This window comes from Myodes glareolus, chromosome 22, assembly GCF_982192425.1.
Source record: "Myodes glareolus chromosome 22, mMyoGla1.1, whole genome shotgun sequence".
Lineage (NCBI taxonomy): Eukaryota > Metazoa > Chordata > Mammalia > Rodentia > Cricetidae > Myodes > Myodes glareolus.
This window is the reverse complement of record NC_142047.1, coordinates 13,448,981-13,470,812: the sequence shown is the minus strand read 5'-3', so window position 1 is coordinate 13,470,812 and position 21,832 is coordinate 13,448,981. Positions and strand designations below refer to the sequence as shown.

At 51.6% G+C, this 21,832-nt stretch overlaps 1 protein-coding gene across 1 annotated transcript; it reads left to right on the top strand.

Moving 5' to 3' along the window:
- Positions 1–2,636: 2,636 nt before the first annotated feature.
- Dand5 (DAN domain BMP antagonist family member 5) lies at positions 2,637–7,707 on the top strand. Its single transcript, XM_048434718.3, has 2 exons — positions 2,637–2,945; positions 6,563–7,707. The coding sequence occupies exons 1-2, from the start codon at positions 2,637–2,639 to the stop codon at positions 6,806–6,808; spliced, it is 555 nt and encodes a 184-aa protein (XP_048290675.3). The 3' UTR covers positions 6,809–7,707.
- The last annotated feature ends 14,125 nt before the right edge of the window (positions 7,708–21,832 follow it).

The window sequence follows — 21,832 nt, the reverse complement described above, 5'->3', positions numbered from 1 at the left end:
TCTCTGTGAGTTTGAGGCCAGCCTGGTCTACAGAGCGATTTCCAGGAAGACTCCAAAGCAACAGAGAAACTCCATCTCTAAAAACCAAACCAAACCAACCAAACAAAACAGCATGAATTCTTGATGGTTTGAGTGAGTGTAGGTGAGTGGTAGAACATTCGCTTAGAATGTTCTCTAATATGCATCTATGTGTGGGTTTGTGCATGAGTGCAGTGCCCCTGGAGGCTCAGAAGAGGGTGTCAGAGCCCCTGGAGTTGTGGTTACTTGGGTGCTGGGAGCTGAACTGAGGTCCCGTGGAAGAGTTCTTAGCTGCTCAGTTATCTCCCTGTGCCCTCAGCCTCACTCTGGTCCTCTAATATCTACCTGTACAGCATGGATTCCTGGTGCCTTGTGGATGCCAAAACCCTAGGTCAGTGTTCTCAACTTTTCTAAGGCTTAGATCCTTTCATATAGTTACTCATGTTGTGGTGACCCCCAACCATAGAGTTATTTCGCTGCTACTTTATAATCATAAATTTTGCCAGTGTTATGAATCATAATGTAAATATCTGATATGCAGGATATCTGATATGTGATCCCCAAAGGGGTCTCGACCCACAGTTTGAGAATAGCTGCTCCAGATGCTCAAGCCTCTTCTATAAAGAGGTCTAGTAAAGTCCAGAGTGGAAATGCAAGCCTTTAATCCCAGCACTCAGGAGGCAGAAGCAGGATGATCTCTGTGTGTTCGAGGCCAGCCTGGTCTACATAATGGGTTCTAGGACATAATGAAACCCGTCTCAAAAAACTAAAAAGCAAAATTGAATTGAAATAAAATGTCACAGCATTTGCAGAGAGCCTATGGTAAGTCACCTCTATATGACCTACAAGACTTGGTGTGCCCGGCATTGTGTGTAAACAGTGGTGTGGTTTAGATAGCCATAGCCTGGTGCTATCGTCCTCAGACTGGGGTTGGTTGAATCCTTGCATTCACAGTCTGTGGGTACAGAAGACAGGTTACATAGCCGCTGGGTACTGGGACTCTGAGAAGTTTGGAAACAGCTGTGAAACTCTGGCTGGAATGAGAAGGGAGGAGGATGAGCAGGCAAGGGTGAGATGATGATGGGGTCCTCCGTGCAGGATTTGCTGGGACTGCTCCAGGAGGTGGCCTCGAGAAACGAATGAGAAAGTGGGAGGTTGAGGTGAGTGTCCTCATCCAGCCATCATCATCATGGAGAAGTGGGGTGGGAGTGAGAAGTGGAGGCTCTGGAGAGACTCCGCTGAAAACCAGACTCGCTGTGGCACGAGGCTAGGTGCGGAGGCAGAGAAAGGGTCAAGGCCGCCGCGAGGTGGGGCGCTTCAGTCTGGCCTTGGCTGGAGGACAGCAGAAAGGATGGGTAGGTGGGAAGGGTCGGCAGAGTCGCCTGAGGCTGGTGTCCGGGCGTGGCGGCCACGCAGTACCGGGAGCGCTCGCCAGATGGCGAGCGCGCGCCGCGGGAAAGATCCGGGCCGCGGCTTCTCACGCTCCTGCGGCCTGGCTTTGCCCCTCCTCACCTGGGTGTGAGATACAAACCTCTGAGGTGCTAGGGCTGGACCCCCCAGGCGCCTCGAGGGTCCCAAAGCCTGGGATGCAATCTCACATCCTTTGTGTACTTCCCACCGCTCTGTTCCCATCACACCTGTATCAGCATCTCAGGACTCTGCAAAAGTGTCACCTTCTCCGGGGGTCTTCCCTGACCACCCTGGGATCAGAAACCCTACCTTGACCCCTCTAAAGCTCATTCTGTTCATTTTTTTTTCTTTCGAAACAAGATCACTCTTTAGCCTAGACTGCCCTTAGACTCCTGTGGTCCGTCCCGTCCCGTCCCCCCCCACCCCGTGTCTTCTCCCTCTCACATCAGTCTCGTATATGCCGTATATGCTGGGATGACAGACCTGAGGGTTGTCACCCATACATGTAATCTCTGAACTCAGGAGAATGAGGTGGAGGAAGCAGGAGATTGTGGCCAGTCTGGGCAGAAGGCAATCCTGTTTCAACCCTCCCACCCAACGAGCCAGTAGCGGTAGTCACGTTAGTTCGCTGTTGTTTGGGAACAGGGGTGCTGCAGGGCTGCCTGCTTGTCATTCACAGGGTTCAGAGCAGGCAGAAAAGAGCATAATGGGCACATGGGACTAATGTGTACCAACACCCGTTTTCAGGTCTCTCGGAGTCCTCAGTACAACCTCTGAGGTCGACTGTGGCCACACCATATTACAGGAGAGGAAGCTGAAGGCCAGAGTAGTAGTCGGCTTGCCTGAGGGTGCACAGCTAAGAAACGTCAGTGCAGAACAGGAAATGGGATAAATGGGGTTCTCAGGATTCGAAAGACTCCTAAGTCTCTGTCCCCTAGACCTGCCTTCCTTGATTCTCATGGTCCCCATGGAGCAGGCTCAGCCCCCACTGGGACTCCTAGCAGGCTGGGAGGAGCTGTGGGATTGGCCAGGTCAACTTGCCTTCCTTCCCTGCTGGGAGCTCCCAGAACCACCTCTGGGCTGCCCAGGAGGGAACAGTAGTGAAAAGCAGATCTCTGAGGGCCCAGGCTCACACTCTAGACAGCAGGGTCCATTGCCCACGACCCTGAGCCCACTCCACGACAAGCACACGACTGCACAGCTAAATGATGCTTCATAGCCAGTTAACTATGCTGCTGGGTCTTCTCAGTGGGGCGTGGCTACCCACAGGCTCAGGGAGACCTGGGGCCCCATCCACTCCTGCTCAGGCCTGGACTGCCGCCAATCAGAGCTGGACTCTGGACCCTCTGGTACCAGCCTCTGCCCTGGGTAGCTGGAAGGCCTTCCTGGGCCTGCAAGACAAACAGCAAGGGACAGGTGGGCTGCAGGGAGGGCACAGAGTGCCTGCTGGTGTGTCTTTGCCCCTGGCCCCCCAGGAAGTGCTCCAGGAGACTTGTAAGGCTGTGGCCTTTATTCAGGTGAGTGGGTGGTGATGGTGTCTGTGGTGGTGGCAGTGGTGGGTGCTCTCTGCATCGTACAGAGCACAGATTATGTGACCTCAGGCAGATTTGCAATCAAGTCTCAAGTCCTGAATCTTCCATTTAAATGCCGATGAACTTCATGTTCCTTCATTTTCATCTCTTTCAAGTCTATTTTCTTTTCTTCCTCTACATTTTTTTTTTTTTGAGACATGGGCTCCAGTAGCCCAGACTGACTGACCTCTCTGTAGCTAAGGGACCTGAAGATCCCATTCCTGACTTCGCCTCATGCGTGCTGGCATACAGGCATGTGCAACCACCTCTAGTTTAAGGGACTCAGGGCTTCATGCATTTGAGGCAAGCTGTGCCCACTGAGCCACATCTCCAGCTGCTGAATCTGTCTTCATACTTAGCAGCCAGGAAGAGGCTGTTGACAAATGCATGTCCCTTGCTCCTCTCCAAACCCGCATGGCTCTCACCTTTCTCTGAACAAAAGCCCAGGTTCTCAGAGCCCACAAGGTTCTACATTCTTTGACTTCCCTGATTTTGGCTACTCTAGCATCAGTGGCTCTTCTGGGTTCACAGGTGTGAGTCACCACCTTGGAGCAGAGGTGTTGCTATTGCTGTTGTTTTAGCCAGAGTCTTATGTAGCCTGGGGCTGGTTTTAAGCTTCCATCTTCCTCCCTCTGCCTCCTGAATGCCGGGAGTGCAGATGTGCACCATAGCCAGTTTGTGTGGTTTCGGAGTTAGAACCCAGGACCTCCAAGATGCTAGGTAGGTACTCTACCTATTGAGCTACATCCGCACTCCAGGGCAGAGGTTATCTGATTTTGTTATTTCCAATATGAGTAGTGGCACATGCCTCTCTGGGCTGTGGAGCAGCTGAACAAGAAATGATCTCACGTCTGCACTCAGCTGGTCCAGAAGGGCTTTGGGAATTCTTATTCTGTGCTGAGTTCAACTCTTGCTTCTTTGTTGGTGTCTGTGGCTTGCCTTCTCTGCCCTTTCCTCACTGCCCTTTAACGGAGCTAGCAATCCTAGGTTCCTTCAGGGCGCTCTGGCTGTTCTGCACCTGCCCCACACGGCACAAGACACTTAGGTTGCAGTCTTCCCTGCAGCTGTGTGGTCTCAGGCAGCTCCAAGCCTCAGTTTCCTCATTTGGAAATGGATGTATTATCATTGGCCTCAGCATCACAGGGAAGACAGAATATCAAGTCTGGGTTTAGCAGGGGCCAGCATGTGTGTCAGGGATTGTCTCTTTTTTCTTCCAGTGATGGGAGTGGAACCCAGGGAGCTGGGCATGTATAATGAAGCACTTGGGTAAGGAGTTCAAGGTCAGCCTCTACTAAATAGTGAGTTTGAAGCCAGCCTGGGCTACATGAGACCTATCTCAATAACAAACGCCCACGAAAAAAAATAGTTTTAAAGGTTTCAAATATCTAGCCCAGCCTGGTCTACAGAGTGAGTTCCAGGGCACATTCCAAACCCTGTCTTAAAAAAACAAAACACAAAGCAAACAACGTAAAAGGGGTTCAAGCAGTTCCTCCTTTTCCTTTTTAAAATTTAAAAAATTTTCTGTATTATACTGAGCATGGTGATGCTCACCTTTAATCCCAGCCTGTGGGATGCAGAAGCAGGTGGTTCTTTGGGATTTTCAGGCCTGGTCTTCACACCAAGTTCCTAGCTAGCAAGGGTGACACAACAAGATCCTGTCTCAAAACATCACTTATTTTGTGAGTACATGTGTATGTGTGTGTGCGTAGGTGGTCCATGACCCAAGTGTGGAAGGTGTATGTGTGTGTGCATGGGTGTTCCATGACCCAAGTGTGGAGGGCAGAGGACAACTCGTGGGAATTGGTTCTCTTCATTGTGTGGGTCACAGGAATTGAATTCAGATCATCAGATTTGGCGGTAAGTGCCTTTGCCCACTGAGTTATCTTGCTGACTCCTGCGTGTGTGTGTGTGTGTGTGTGTGTGTTTAGATAGTGTTTCAGAGGGGGAGAAATGGTTCAGCAGGTAAAAGCACTTGTCAGCAAGCCTATCTGAATCTGACTCCTGGGACCCACCCAGTGGAAAGAAAGAACTGCTCCACGATCTGGCTTTGACTTCTACATGGGCACCATGGCATATAAACCATACCACCCCCCACTCCTGACAAAATAAATTTAATTTTAAATAATAAAAAATATAAGGTTTCAAACTATAGCCCTGGCTGGCATAGAACTCGCCGGGCAGTCAGGGTTGGTCTCAGACTCATGGTAATCTTCCTCCAGCCTTCCAAGTGCTTGGATTACAGGTGTGAGTCACCATATTCAGCTTGATTAGGAAATATTTTAATGTGTATGATTTGCCTCGTGTTAGTATGTACATCAGTGTGTGTGTGCTTAACGCCTGTAAAGCCTGACGATGGTGTCAGGCCCCTAGGGCTGGAATGATTGTGAACCACCGTGTGGAAACAGAGCAACCAGCGCTTTTGACTGGCGAGTCCTCTCTAGCCGTCCTCCCTTGACTGGCGAGTCCTCTCTAGCTGTCCTCCCTTGACTGGCGAGTCCTCTCTAGTCGTCCTCCCTTGACTGGCGAGTCCTCTCTAGTCGTCCTCCCTTGACTGGCGAGTCCTCTCTAGCTGTCCTCCCTTGACTGGCGAGTCCTCTCTAGTCGTCCTCCCTTGACTGGCGAGTCCTCTCTAGTCGTCCTCCCTTGACTGGCGAGTCCTCTCTAGCTGTCCTCCCTTGACTGGCGAGTCCTCTCTAGCCGTCCTCCCTTGACTGACATTTTTCTGTGGTGCTGGGAATGAAACCCAAGCCTTGCGCATGTTAGGCAAGTGCTCCACTCCTGAGCTACACCCCAGTTCTGTTTTTCTATTTATTTTCACACAGGGTCTCAGTAAGTTTCCCAGTCTTGGCCCCAGAAATGCCAGGCTTTCCAGTTTAATTTGGGTGATTTTGTATGTGTGTGTGTGTGTGTGAGTGTGTGAAGGTGCACACACGTGTAAAGGACAGGTTGATGTCAGTGTCCTTAACTGCTCTGTTCCTTTATCATTTTTTAAAAAATGAGTGTTTTGCCCACACACATATCTGTGTGCTACATGCATGCTTGGTGCCCAGAAGAGGGTGCTACATCTTTGGAGAACTTGTGAGTTGCCGTGTGGGTGCTGGGAATTAAACCCAGGTCTTTTAACCACCGACTCACCTCTCCAGCTTCCTCATGCCTTATCAGACAAGCACTCTCACTGAACCAGAAGCTTGCCGATTCAGCTGTGCTGGGCTGGTCCCTAAGCCCTGCCAGGGCTGTCTTCAGTTCCCAGGGCTGACATTACAGGCATGTCCCATTTTATGTGGGTGGTGGGGATCTGAACTCTGGTCTTCATGCTGGGACCACATCATTTTACTGACTCTTCCCAGTCCTAGATTTGGAAGATTTTATCCAAGAAAGAGTCTTGGGAAGGTCGAATAACTTGCTGCAGGCCACACAGTCAAAAGGAGGATTCAGAAGTGAAATCCAAGTCACCTGCCATCCGCAGCCACGCCTTTATTTTGGGGTAGAAGCGGATGGCAATTATTCTCATCCCTCTGGCCTTGGACCGCACAGGGCTGACTGTCCCCTGTGTCTGCTTGCAGGTGCTCTCCAGGCCTGGCTGCACAACAGGCAGGGTCCTTAATCATCTCTGTTTCGGCCACTGTTCCTCCTTCTACATTCCAAGCTCGGATCCCACCCCGGTGGTCCTCTGCAACAGCTGTATGCCGGCTCAAAAGCGCAGGACGTCGGTGGGGCTGTGGTGTGGAGTTGGCCACGCAGCCTCCCCTCGGCGAGTGAGGATGTCGGTCACTGTGGTGCAGAAGTGTCAGTGCCGTCCGAAGCTGTGAGCTGAGCATCGTGGAAGACTGCGCAGGACCAGAACCTCGGAAAGACGCAGAGATGAGTGGAAAGACGTGACCTGAATGATGTACATCAGGTCAAGAGAGCAAGGTTAGGACAGATGGACAGGCCCACAAGGTCCTCGTCTTGCTCCTGGAACACGAGACGTGGTCCCCCAGTCATGGGTTTAGACTACTAATAGTCATAGCATGTGGGGCTGGGGTGTAACTCAGCGGGAAAAGCCTTGCCTACCATGCACGGCACGAAGCCCTGGGTTCCATTCTTAGCTGGGGATATGTGGCGGGCAAAGGTGAAAATTAGTGCCCTGTGAGGGAGGGAATATTCCTTCCATAAGCACTACTAACTCACATCATCCTCAAGAATCACTCCTCAGAAGTCCCGCAGGGTAGGATTTCACCATAGGTCATTTTGCAGATGAGGAAACCGATGCCATTGAGGCATTGCTACTTTTTTTTCGGGGGGGGGGGGTTGGTCAAGACACAGGTCTGCGCACGCGCAGCACGGCTTCCCGCTAAGCCCCTCCCCCAGCCTGGGGTGCCGCTGTTGACCACGAGGTGGCACTGCGTCTCTCTGTCCGGGCCAGACACTCCTAACTGCTAGGATGACAACACCATCCAAACCCGGACACTCAGCAAAGATGACCCCGTTCTAGGGACACCAGAAAAACAGCAGCAGCAGCAGCAACAACAACAAAAATCTATGGCAGGCAAGCGGGAAGCAGCTGCTTGGAAAACCTGGCCCCAACCAGAGGCGACCCTGAGTGTGCGCAGCTGCCTCTCTCAGTGACAGTGGCTGGGGTTTCCCTTATTGCCCCCACCCAAGTCCCCGTAGCAGCCCCACGCCCAGCCTGGCATTCCACGGGAATCATAAAGGTTGGCCAAGTCCAGCTGTGCGTGTCTCTCTGACTAGGGTTTCCTGAGTAGGGGGCTCCCTCCTCAGCTAGGGGGCAGGGTGTGCGGCAGCCAGGCGGCCTAGCTCTGGGCGGCTGGAACCAGGGCTCTGGCAGATGGGCCCGTTTGGCAAAGACTCAGAGACATGTGGCAGCATTGCCTCCAAATGCCCCCACCCCCAGTGCAGGGTGGAGGGAACTGGTCAAGCGCCCCCCCCTCGCCCTTCTTCCTGCCTCAGGAAGGAAGGCTCCAGGTGAAGGGAACAGGAGGGCCCCCCACAAGGAAACAGATGGGACAACATGGGTTGGGAGCTGCGACCCCTGACCTCACAGGCCCGAACAGAGGGGTGGGAACCTGCCTGACTGCCAGCTCCCAAGAGCGTCCTAGAATGGAGTGTCATGGAGAGCCCTGGGGGTGGGGGGCACCCTCCTGCCTGTCCCTAGAGCTTGGTGGCAAACCTCATGCAGTGTCTGAGCTGGCAGCTCAGCCCTGGCACCCCTTTTCTGGCGGGCACAAGATGCCTGCATCCCTCCACCTCAGCTGTGCCCACCTCCTGCCAGCCTGGAGAGCCAGCTGGGAACCTTGGTGCCAGGGGGGGGGGCTGGAGTCACTGCGCCCTCCCAGGCAGTGCCAGTCGGCCCCCGCTGCTGCCCCCCAGGCCCAGTAATGGGTGGGTAATGAGTGCTGGGGGAGCGGGGGGAGGGGCGGGGAGGCAGGTGACACAGGCTCTGGCACCGGGGGCCGCTAATCAGGTTTGCCAACGCCATCTGTCATCATGCGAGCATCTGGGGCTCAAGGTGACCCTGTCACCCTCAGTTACAATTATGAGTTTGGCATCTGTATTAAAGCCCGCCAGCCGGCCAGGCAGGGGAGGGCTGGGGTGGGTAAGGGGGTGCACGGTGAGCCCCGTCCCTGGGGTCTGGTTCCCAGGAGTTGTGTAGCTGCCAAGACATGAAGCTTCTCTGCACCGTGTATGTGTGTGTGTGCTCACACAATATGAGTATGCACACGCCCATCCTAGCTTCCTTAGCTGTCCTCCCCTAGTGTGGCGGGGCACAGGACTGGGGATGGCAGGGTTTGTTTTTGAGTGGTGGTTGTGTGTCTGAGGGTTTGGTAAGGTGGGAGGAGGGGAAGGGCTACGACACTGTGTGGGTGCCCAGGTAAGCGTGAATGTGGGTATGCCTAAAGGGGAGTGGAAACTTCATTTGTTTTTGGATGATGGTGTGTTAGGGTGTTGGTGCTTGGAGTGTGTATGTCTGTGGGTGTGAACCAGAGGGCATGTATGCTGTAGCTCTCACAGTTATAGACTGTGTGTGGTGGGGGTGTGAATCTGTCTGTGAGATACAGTCAGAGAGAAGAGAGAGAGAGAGAGAGAGAGAGAGAGAGAGAGAGAGAGAGAGAGAGAGGAGAGAAGCAGCCGCAGCTGGCAGAGGCTGTGGACACCCTTGATTCTCTCCTGCCCCTTCAGTCTGCTCCTGCCCTCAATAGTCCAGCTCTGATCTAGAGAGTTCTGACAAAGACCCAGGGCTCCAAATATTACAGGCCTGCTTTTGGTTTTTCTGTTCTTGAAACTATTCTCAGTTCAAGATTCCAGTTCTGAACAATGGAATTGAGACTTCCCCCCTCCCCCAAGACAGGGTTTCTCTGTGTAACAGACCTGGCTGTTCTGAAGCTCACTCTGTAGACCAGGCTGGTCTCAAACTCATAGAGATCCTCCTGCCGAGTGCTGAGATCAAAGGCGTGTGCCACCACTGCCTGGCAGATCTAGACTTTTGGGTTCTAGAAAATGAATCTGGGTTTTAGATTCTGGGACCTGAATTCTTGGATCTGGTTTTCTACATCTCAGAACCATTGGCGTCTAGAGTCTTCTTCTTTCTGATACTGGAGACAAAACCTTGCACATACTAAATAAAAGCTCTACTGCCCATACCTGTCCCCAGAATTTCATTGGAGGATTCTAAGCAGGTGCTCTACGGCGCAACCACATCCTTGAGCCCCAGAACCTAGATGGTGATTATGAATTCTAGGACATAGATTACATAGTCTGAGTTCTGGATCTGGGCTCTTATCTCTCTGTGCTCATCCTGGACCTATCTGTGCCTGGAGCTCTATAATTAAGCCTTCAACCACAACCCCTAAAGATCAGTGTAGAGACGACATTTGACCACCAGGGGCCGCCCTTGGTCTAGAATTGGGTTCGACTGACCTAGCTGTGGGGCCACAAAGACCGGCGTGACCCAACTTTTTGAGGGAGACTGGGAGTAACTTTCTTATTCTCCTTCTCCATCCCAAACCGCATGTGAGGACCCATGGTCTTCAGTTCCCACTGCTCAAATCTGGATAGTGAGCCCAGTGCCCCCACAGTCCTACAAAAGTGTCTCTTGGACAGGTCATAGGATGTTGAAGAACATCTGGAAAGGAGATGGGTGGCCCCTTGTGACAGCAGTCCCTGTAACCTGTAAGGGCATGTAATTTTTTTTTTTGAGACAGAATATCCTCTATGTATCTCTGGCTGTCTTTGAACTCACTCTGTAGACCAGACTGGCCTTGAACTCACAGAGATCTGCCTGCTTCTGCCTCCAGAGTGCTGGAATTAAAGATGTATGCCACCATACCTTGGCTACCAATGTGTTCTCTGTGTCTCCGAGGTATTAATGTGATGTGATGTAGAGTCCCTGTCATATGTCATATGTGCCCATGATTATGTCAAGAGGTTGCCATGGTGTTCCCGTAAGCACTGTAAGGGCTAATACCTGGGGGAAGGTATTCTGGAGTCAGGAGCAGTGTCAGGAAGGTGTGTTTCTATATGAACGATGCCTTAGTAACAGGACAAGGTGGACATTCTGAGAGTGTCAAGTTGAGTCAGTGGAGAGGGGACACCGCACTGAGGACTGGAAACTTGAAGCAGGGATCAGGGGTGACTCTCTGGGCCTCTCTTGGGACATTCCCTGTGTCTAGATACATCTGACTCTTTGTCAACCCATGAGCAGACCCACTAGCCTCTCTGAACCTCTAACTTGTCCCATCCCTGCCTCATCCTACAGCCAGGCACATCAAGGAGCACCGTGAAGCCCTTGTATCTGGGTGCTCTCCTTCATCTTCCTCGATGGCTCCTGCATCTGGGTGCTCTCCTGGCAAACCCGTTCTCCATCTTCTTGCTGGCCCTGCGTTTGTTTGGTCTCCCTCCATCCTTCCTCCTCTGTGTATCTCTCTCTCCAGGAAGTGACTCTCATCTTCCCATCTCTTCTTCTTGGATTCTAAACGTTACTTTCTCCATCCATGTTTCTCTCCTACTTGCCCCTTTCTCTAGCACATGCATGTGCTGTGTGTGTGTGTGTGTGCATGCGTGTGCACACACATGTGTATGGAGGCCAGAGGTTGACCTCAGTTGTCTTCCTCAAGAGTCTCCATGCCTTTCCTTCTCAGACTGGGTGTCACTATGTAGCCTTGTTTAGCCTAAAATTCTCCATGTTGACCAGGCTGGCCTGGAATTCACAGAATTCTGCCTGCCTGTGCTGGGACTAAAGGTGCTCATCACCACATCCAGCTTTCTGCCTTATTTTTTCAACACAGGGTCTTTTACTGAATCGGGAAGGCTAGCTGGTCAGTCTCCCCTGTTTCCACCTGCCTCTGCCTTCCCAGACTTTCAGACCTGTACTCCCATACATGCCTGGTTTTGTACTTGGGAGCCGAACTCAGGCTTTCGTGATTTACCAACGGAGCCGCCTCCTTAGTGTCTCCTCCCTGCTTCATCACTCACTCCCAGCCCGAGACAGGGTCTCGCCATGTAACTGATGTTGGCCTAGAACTCTTGAGCCTCGGCTACCCCTGTAGGATTTACACGTGTGTGTCACTGTGTTGGTCTGTCCCCTTTCTCTTCCTTAGAAGACCTGCTTCTTCCACACCGCCTTCTCTTTCCGTGTCTCCCAGCCCTAAATCTTTTATGACTCTGTCCACCTCTTCCTTCCTATCTTCATCTCCACATTTTTCCCTCTATCACTGTCTCTCCATATTCGTTTCACTCCATCTCTGGTGTCTTTCCTTCTCTCCATCTCTCCCAGCCCGGGTGGGTCCGGGTGGGTCCGGGACAGCCCAACCGGGGCGCCGCTGTGAACAATGCGGCATTCAGGAGGCCGGCCGGCGCCATGGCAACGCGCCCGCCCCGCCCTCCCCGCGCGCGGGCCGCGCGTGCCAAGAGGGTGCCATGGTTACATCAGGCGCGTGCCCACCCCGCGCGCCACCGCGGCCCCGCACGCTCTTGCAGGACTGGGCCAGAAGGGGGCGCCCGGTCGTAGCCTCTGCCTGGAGTCAGGAGGGGCTTCCATCTTCAAAGTCCCTTGGCCCTCAGTGCCCTAGACTTTTCACCTATAAAGTTCAAGTTCAGGGTGGGGGAGGAGAGAGAGAAGTGGGATAAGGAAGGAGAGTGGGGGAGAGGGAGGGAAGGAGAGAGGGAAAGATTGTAGGGCTCTGGGAGATAGTTCTATATTTGGGCTTTTGTATTTGATGGTTGGTGGAACTGTATGTTACTCGTGCAAATTTGTTTCGATTTGTGTAAATGCTTGGATGGTTGTGTGTTTTACAAGAAGTCGCTGTGGAGGACATTTGGTGGAAGGAGAATACATTTCCACAAGTCCTCTGATCTCCACAGACTTGTGACCACAAGCAAATGCCTACACATGTACATACACAGAAATAATAAGTTTACCAAGATATAAAAAGGTGCCGTGGCGCACGCCTTTAATCCCAGCACTCAGGAGGCAGAGGCAGGCAGATCTCAGTGAATTCGCGGTCAGCCTGGTCTACAAAGCGAGTTTCAGGACAACCAGAGCTGCTACACAGAGAAACCCTGTCTTGAAAAAATAAATAAATAAATAGTTGAGTGAGGTGGTTAAGGTGCAGCGCTTACTTAGTGGGCTTGAGGCCTTGAGTTCCATGTCAACACCACACACAAAGCTGTTGGTTGTTACTTTTGGGTCGCTCTGCTCATAACTTAGGAAATGCATGTGTGTGTGCATGTGTGTGCAGCATTTCTGCCTGTGATGTTGGAATGGTGTGCCTGTGTATTGATGCTCATGTGACTGGGTGCCCATGTGGCATGGCTGTATATGTGGAGTGCTGCTGAGTTCACGTTGCCTATTGCTATGCTTGGTGTGTACTGATGGGTAAATCAGGTGTGATTCGGAGTTTGTATGTCTGGGGTCCGTGTTCTCACACCCTTAACTCATATATACTTAGGTGTGGGTTCCAAGGACTACAGAGTTCTGGCAGAGCCCCCCTCACCTGAGGGCCTCCTGGCACAAAAGGGGATGCCCAGCTGCTTGGGACCTTGGACTCCCTACAGGTTCAGGAGAGCCCCAGCTGATGAATATTCATGAAGGGGGGGCTGGCACCTACTGACAACAGCTGCGCTTCTGTTAGTGGCTCCTACTCTGTTAGCTCCCAGTAGAAGGCAGACAGGATTTCAGCCTGTCCCTGTCTCCAAGACTCAGGTCTGGGGAGTCCTGAGAACAATCACAGGCCGGCGGTGTCAGCCTGTTAACAAACATCCCAACAGCTTGTTGGGTGGCTAGGAGACTGTCTAAACGTTGTGACAGACTGGGGGAAGGGTGACTGTCGTATGAGAGGATGTCCTTGTAGCTGTGGTGTGACATTATTACCCTATTTCATTGTAGCTCTGTCCAGACTGCAGGCATGTGTGACCCGGGGTGAAACGGGCAACAGGACTGGACACTGTGGCCTGTAGCTCACTGTGACTGCAAGGCTGTATTGTGTCATCAGAGCCACCTTGATCTGAGGACAGCTGTGTGCCCCGCCCTGGGAGCGCAGAGACTGGACCTGCTCCTCTTGACGCGGACTCTGCTTAGCCACATGGCTCGGACAGCTGCGGGGACATGCAGACTGAGCGTGTCAGGGTGACATTGATACAGTCTGGGGTCAGATGGTCAGGGCAACCGAGAGGATGGGTGAGATTGTGGGGCTGATCACACATCACTGGAGTTGTCCGGTGGTATTTCTGTGTGATAGTGTGGCTGAGGGGACGGCAGGCAGTGTAGCTGTGTAGGCAACACCGTGGTGGTGGTGACTGTAACTGTGTGCAGTTGAAAGTATGATAGCGGTTGTAGTGGAAAGCATGGACCAGAAGGCTCTGCCTGTCCAGATCCTACACAAGGAACTGAGGGGAATCCTTTAGGGCAGACAAACTAGGGGTTCACACTGACATTTCCTGACATAGGCTGGGCCATAGGATTTCTTTGTTTCTTTTCTCCCCCTGGCTGGTTTGGGGAGAAGCATCTAGAAGCAACAAAGATGGATTCCAGCTGTAGTTAGTTGGTCCCAGAGGCCTCACTCAGTTCCAACATACGCGGCTCGGTCAGTGTGGCCTTACCTCCTCTGGACATCTCACACTCTGGCCCAATTGAGTGTTGCTGCTGGCTGCCCCAGAGGCAACACAGAGGCCCTATTCAGGCCCAGGGACCAGGTGACCAGGGTGGGCGGGTCTCCGACCTGCTGCAAATGAAACATTTCCCTAACCCTATGTGACCAGTGGCTCCAGGAGGTGCTGGCCAGGTTGTACCATAGACAAGTATGGGTGTGTCTGTTGCATTCTGGGAAACTGTGCTGGTAGGGTGTGGGTCTCCTCCTGTGATTCGGAGATGTTTGTGTCTGTGCATGTGCCCAGAAATGATGCTCTTGCGTGTTTTCTTTGTATGTGTGGGCGTGTATTCATGTGAGTGTACTGTGTGTCCCCACTTATGGAGGTCAGAGATCAACTTTGTTCCTTAGGTGTTGTGCCCTTGAATTTTGTTTTTTACAGTTATTTATTGTGTGCGAGTGTATGTATGTGGCTGGGTACATGTGCCATGGCATGTGTGTGGGAATCAGAAGACAACTTGGAGAAGGTGGCTTTCTCCTTCCGTAGTGTGGTTTCAAGGATTGAATTCAGGTTGTTAAGTACCTTTACTCATTGAGCCATCTTGTTGGTCTCTTTTAAATAATTTTATCTGCTTATTTTGTGAGGGGAGAGCACATGCATGGCATAGCACACGTGTAGAGATGGCTCCACGTGCCTTTAACTAATGAGCCATCTTGCTGCCCCCTTTCTTTCTTTCCTCCCTCCCTCCCTCCCTTCCTCCCTTCCTTTCGGATTAATTTATTTTATTTGCATGAGCATTTTGCTTGCATGTATCTGTGTACACCATGTACATGCCTGGTGCCTTCAGAGGTCAGAAGAAGGTACCAGACCCCTGGAACTGGAGTTATGGATTGCTGTGAGCTACCATGTGGGTGCTGGGAAACAAGCCCAGGTCCTTTGCAAGAGCAACCAGTGCTCTTAACAGCGAGCCATCTCTCTAGTCCCCGCTTTGTTTTCTGAGAGGCCTGGAGTTTGTCAGGTAGACTAAGCTGGCCTGGCCAGTGAGCCTCAGGGACCTGCCTGTCTTGTCTCCCGCTGCTAGGGTTACAAGCATGCACCACCATGTCCGGCTTTTTAAATGTGGATTCTGGGGATTCAACTCAGTTCCTCATGCTTGCTTTACCAAATGACTTCTCTGCAGATATCACCTACCTCCACTTTTTTGTTTATTTGTTTCTCAAGACAGGGCTTCTCTATGTAGCCCTGGCTGGTCCTGGAACTCACCCTAGACCAGACTGGCCTCACCTAGAGATCTGCTTGTCTCTACCTCCTGAATGCTGGGATTAAGGGTGTGCACCACCACTCAGCTCCCAAGTCCACTCTAATTTTAAAGATATGCTCTCCCTAGGTTATTCAGTCTGGCCTCAAATTCCTTTCTCCTGCCTCAGTCTTCTGGGTATTGGGTATTGGGATTACAGACACATGCCTCTATGTCTGATGACCATCATGGTGTGTGTGCATGTGTTTAACTTTTTTAAACTTTTTTTTTTGATGTTGTTTTCTGAGACAAGGTTTCTTTATATAACAGTTCTGGCTGTCCTGGAACTCACTCTGTAGACCAGACTGACTTCAAACTCACAGAAATCTACCTGTTTCTGCCTCCCGAATGCTGGGATTAAAGACCTGTGCCACCATCACCTGGCTTTTTAAACTTTTTTTTTTTTTTTTTTTTTTTTTTTGGAGACAGGGCCTTTTGTTGCTTAGTCTAACCTTAAATTCAATATCCTCAGACCAGATGAGGTGACACACACTTTTAACTACAGCATTCAGGAGGCGGAGGCAGGCAGATCTTGGTGAGTTCAAGGCCAGGGTGATCTACACAGCAAGTTCCAGGATGGCTAGAGCTACATAGTGAGACCCTATCCCAAACAAACCAATGCGAACTGGAACTCATGATCCTCCTGGTGAGTGCTGGGATTATAGATGTGTGCCTGATTCTTGTGTGGTTCTAGTCTATCCTGCTTCATGAGTCCATGTCTCATGTAGCCAAGTCCGGCTTCAAACCTGCAATATAGCCAAGAATGATCTTGAACTTCTGATTCTCTTTATTTAGACAAGGGCCACCACATCCAATGTATGAGGCACTGGGGATTAAACCTAGGACTTACATCTGTCTTACACCCCATCCTGCCCCCCCCACATTTAAAATGCTTTTATTTTATTTTCATGTGTTATGTGTCTTGTGTGTGCAGTACCCACAGAGGCCAGAAGAGGGCATGGGATCCATTTGAACTGGAGGTAAATGAGGCTGTAAACTGTGTGATGGGGGGCCAGGAACTCAGGTCCTTCGGAAGGGCAGTAGCACTCTTGACTGCTGAGCAATCTCCAGGCCCTGTTTTGTTTTTTGTTTTTAATTTTATTTACTCATGTGTATATATGTGTGCTTGCATGTGTGGAGGTCAGAGGATAACTTGCCAGAGTCGGTGGGTCTCAGGGATGTAACTCAGTAACTCAGGTCACCTGGGTCTCAGGGATGTAACTCAGGTCACCAGGTTTGATGGCAAGCAGTTTTACCATCCTGCTGGCCTCTGACACTGGGTCTTGTACAGTCCGAGGAGGATTCAAGTTCATTATGTAGTGGGGGATGATCTTGAATTCCTGATCCCCCAACCTCCACTTCCATGGTGCTTGGTCAGAAAATAAGCTCCATGCCTGTTTTATGTGGTGCTGGGAATGGAACCTTGGGCTTCATGCATGCTAGCCAAGCACTTTACCAACCGAGCTGTGTCCCGTGCCAATCTGTATTTTTATGTCTGGCTATGCCTGTGCATTTCCATGGTCCTGTGTATGTGTGATGGTGAGATTCCAGACAGGCCAACAACACGGTCTTCAGCTACGCCTTGGAAGTGGGGAGCCATGATTCCTTCTACTTGGCCACAACTCAAAGAAGTGAGCACAGCTGCAGTCCCTCAGGGACCTGCCAGGCTGGGCATAGGATTAGATCGTGAAGAGGGGACCCTCATATTTCAAGGAGGAACTGGAGCACCCCTTTCTCTTTGCCTGGCAGCACCCACAGTTGAGATCCTTGCTTACCTTCTGTGCTGGGTGTGTGCCTACTTTCCCAAGAGCCCCCTCCCCCGCTGCCAAGCAACTGTGGAGCCCAGTATTGCCCAGCCCCACCTTCCGTGGCCCAGGATGTGGCTGATGAAGCCCAGATGTTTAAGCCCTCCCTCCCCCACTGCTGCTGGCATCCTGGCAGGCAATGCCATGAGCTTGCTTCTCGCTCTCCAACACCTGCATGGGAAGAACACACCTGCTGCCAGCTGTAGCCAGGTGGGCAGCTGGCAAGGAGGAATGTGGGGGATTCCAGCTGTGACACCCCAGCTGTGCCCAGCCCCCTGGTAGTGCCCCTCCTCCTCAGTTTCTTCAGGGCCAGGTGTGCCCTCAGATCTGGGCTCTGGGAGACAAGAAGGCTGGGCTACTCGGCTTCCCTGAAACACCATCTTGCAGCTGCCAGCTGTGAAGGCTCAGAACATGGTGACGCTGTCCCCGTGTATGTGTGGGGATGCACTCAGTATCAAAGACGGGGTCTGAGTGTGGGTAAGATGAGTACAAATGTGTGTGACTAGAAGGGCAAGAGCTGGTCATGTGGGCGTAGATGGACACAGTGAGTGTGTGAACCTACAGAAAAGCATGCATATGTGAACACGGAGGTGTTACAGTGTGAGCTCCAGCGCATGGGTGGAAATAGGGATGCTGTGTATGAGAGAATGAAAGGAGGGACTGTGTGTGTGTGAGGATGGAAGAGTGTATGTGTGTGTGTGTGTGTGTGCTCACACACTATGGATGCCATGTCTAGATGGAAAGGTGGATGTTATGGTGTGTGTGTAAGGTATTATGTGTATAATGGAGTGCACTGAGTGTATCTGTGGGAGTGGAGGAGTGGAGAGACGAATGTTGTGGGGTGTGTAAGGCTGTAGCATGGCTGCGTGTGTGAATGAGTGGAAGCTGGGAGCTATGTCAGAGTACAAAATGGGTGTTGTGTGCAAATGAAGACTAGAGTGTGTATGTGCAAGTGAAAGGGCTGTTGTGCAGTGAGTGTTTGAAAAGTTCATGTTATACAGAGTGTGTGTGTGTGTACACAGGGTTGATATTGTTTAGTGGAAGTGTAGGATTGATGGTGTGTCATGTGTACCTGAAAGGTCGATGTACATGTGTGTTTGTATGATGGGTTCATGTTGTCTAGTGTATGTGTTTGCAGAGCTGATACTGTGCAGTATGTGTGTGTAAAGGGTTGATGTTGTCTGGTGTGTGTGTGTGTGAAGGGTTGATAGTGTCGTGTGTTGTATGTGTGTGTATGAAGGGTTGATGTGCATGTATATAGTGCCTATGTTTTCAGGGTTGATGTTCAGTTAAGGGGGTTGATATTGTCTTATGTGTTGTGTGTGTGTGAAGGGTTGATGTGCACGTGTACTTGTGATAGGGTTGATGTTATCTAGCGTATGCGAGGTTAATGTGTTGTGGGTGAAGTGTTGATGTTGTTTGGTAAGTTTGGAAAGTGTTGATGTGTGGTGTGTGCAGAGTTCATGTGATTTATTGTGTGTCTGTGAAAGGTTAATATTGTGTAATGTGTGTGTGTGTGAACGGTTGCTATTGTGTTTTATGTGTGTGCAGGACTTGTCTGCTATGTGTGAAGGAGAAGTTGACTCCCTCACCGCCAAATAAAGCCCTACATCTCTGTCTCTTCTCCCAGCAGTCCAGGTCCTGGATCCCCTCTATCACGGGCCCTCCTGGTCCTTCTGTCAGACAGCACAGCCTCTCTGGGGTCCCATTCTGGAGCCATCCTTCTCTCTCACTCTCTTTAGTTCCCAGATCCCCTCTTCTTTCCAGCAGTCCCTCCCAGACCCTAGTTCTCACTGCACCCCCTAGCCTCATATAGCCCCTCACTTTCAGCCCCCCTCTTGCCTTGGAGCCCCTCCCCCTCCTCTGTGGCAGCCCTGAAACTTTAACCGGGTGTTAAAAGTTTCTGTTTACGAGAAGCCCTTGAATTTTTAAGGACATATCAATTCCCTCCCTCTGCCAGGGCCTGCATCCTTGCCTCACTGGCAGCCACTGTGAGTGCAGGGGCAGGCCTGGATCAACAGATAGGATCCCCGGGGCCATGGACCCAAGCAGGAATGACAGGCACACTATATTCCTAGATGGCTTCAGACACAGAGACCCTGCTTTGGGACACACAGGTACACATATCCACCTAGTCACACCGATGAATAAAGGCTGATGTCTTTAGGCAAGCATACCCACCACAGACAGACTGTCCTTCCCTTGTGAATGCATATGTATGTGTATGTATATGAATATATGCACACTATTTTGGCTTTTGAGATAGGGTCCCTCCAGCTTGAAGTGTAGACAAGAATAACCTTGAACTTTGTCTCCAGAGTGTTGGGATGATCAATGTGTGCCACCACAATTGACTTATGTTGTCCTGGGGATTGAAGCCAGGGCTTCATGCTAGCAGAGCACTTTATCAACCACATCTCAGTCCTATATGTTTTTCACACACATAGACACAGAAGTACAAGTATGTCCTCCTTGGCACACACACAGACACACACACACACTCCACAGTTATACACACTGACACACATGGAAACATACCTGACACACAGTGACCATATACATTGCTATGGGCTGTGTAGACAGGCTGACCTTGAGCTTGAACACGTGGATATAGTCCTACTGACATGGGCTAACACATAGGCACATACCTGACAAAAAAAGATATCCAATACCTGGTGTGCACACATATATACTCAGACCTAGTCCGGCATGTTAGCATGGTCTGAAACCCACACTGATGTGGCCTTACATACATTTACAGGAGTGGGCTGACACAGACACCCATTCCTGGCCCACTCTGGTACACTCAGGCCTTTTCCACGGCTGGGACCCACAGGAGGGAAACATACACAGAAAGCCTGCTTACAAGCAGCCCCTCAGGGACTCTTGGATACTAACCTGCTGGTCATGCACACTCTGGGACATATAGGGAAACACTGTCACAGATATCCAAGGGGGCCACACTGACACACTTGATCAGTGCTAACACACTCACCCAGGTGTCCTGTGGCCTCACCTCCTGTCACACTAAGATTCCCATCAATGACCAGTGCTCCTTGTCCCGTTATGTCCCAGTGCTTAGCTTAGGGAGTGGAAGGCACCTTTGCTGACTCACAGACACCTCCATGAGTACAGCCACACCCATGTCACTACTCAGAATACACTGAGCACACCAAATTGGCCTTGCTCAAACCCACACCAGACATCCCAGGCACATCTCCGACTGACCAATCTCAGAGGTTTTGGGACAAGGGGCATAGCATTCAGGGACATTTATATGTGCACATTCTCATACCTGCTAGCCCCTACACACCCACCCACGCACACCTGGGCACCTAAACCACCCCCAACAGACAATGCATTGCTGAGAATTGCCACAGCTTCTTGGCCCAGGAGGCCAACAAGGTGCTGGCTGCACCTGGCAGTAGGAAGGAGCTCTGTCTTGACAGGAGCTGCCTGGGGACTGCAGGCAAAGCCTCCCCACCCAGCCTGGGGTCACCCAAGGGTTCTCTGTGCCCTGCTCCAGGGTTTCCAGGACCTACCTATTCCTCTTAACCCCTTCTTCCTTTCTCCTTCTGTTGTTTGCTTTTATGGTTTTTGAAACAGGGTCTCACTATACAGGCCAAGCCAGCCTCAAACTATGTAACGGGCGCGGGGGGGTGGGTGTCAGGCTGGTCTACAGTTCACTCATGATCTTTCTGTTGTAGCTTTGGCATGCAGGGATTACAGACATGTGCCAACCCACCCACCTCATTCCCATTTGCAGTGGGAGTGGGGAGTCCTGGGCCTGCAACAGAAGCTGGAGCACAACCACAATACAGATAATGCTCCTAAGTCCCAGGACACATGCAAAGGTATGGGAGACATATGAAGTGTGTGTGAGTGTGTGTGTGTGTGAGAGAGAGAGAGATTTGGAAGAGTCTCTAAGGTTTGGTTATCAGGATTGTAGATCAGTGTGCCCTAGGGCTGGGCAGCACAAGGTGTGATGTGTGTGCCCCTGTACAGTGACACTTTGTGTCCTTTGTATGGGAGTTGCAATGTGTTAGTGCATCCTTTTTATCAGTGTCGCCCCGTGTCTGGGTGGATTGTCACAGCTGCCTGCCAAGATATTTTGGCTTGGCTGTGTGTCGGTGTGTCATTGTGTGTCTGGAGTGTGACAAGGTATGGTTGTGTGATCATACGTGTGTCAGTCCGCAGGAACATGTGTGGCACGTGTATGTATGTTTGGATGGCTCTCAGCGTTGGTCTGCATTGGGACGACATGACATGTGACAGTAGGTGGTGTGTGGATCTTGGTTGTGTCTGTGCCTGGTGTGCACCTCCGTTTGGTGTGACTCCATAAGGAACAGGCCCTACGCTCCTCTGTGACATTTGTGCCCATCCAAGCCCTGCTGCGTGTCAGCGTGTGTCGGCGCCCGAACGCCGGCCAGCACGTGTCGGGGCGGCCGCGTCGGTGTGCGTCCCCGCGTGTGTGTGTGTATGTGTGTGTGTGTGTGTGTGCGCGCGTGTGTGCATGTGTGTGCGCGCCGGCCGCGCTCACCCGCCCCGCCCGCCCCTCCCCGCGCCCCTCCTCCCGCCCGCGCCGCCCGCCCGCTCCCTCTCCCCGGAGTGCGCCGCTTCCAAACTTTGTCTAAACTTTCACTTTC

Excerpts from the sequence above, each read along its gene's own strand:
- Dand5 (XM_048434718.3), top strand. The coding sequence starts at position 2,637 with ATGCTTCATAGCCAGTTAACTATGCTGCTGGGTCTTCTCAGTGGGGCG. Across the intron at positions 2,946-6,562 it reads AGGCTGTGGCCTTTATTCAG|GTGCTCTCCAGGCCTGGCTG; the intron begins GTGAGTGGGTGG and ends GTCTGCTTGCAG.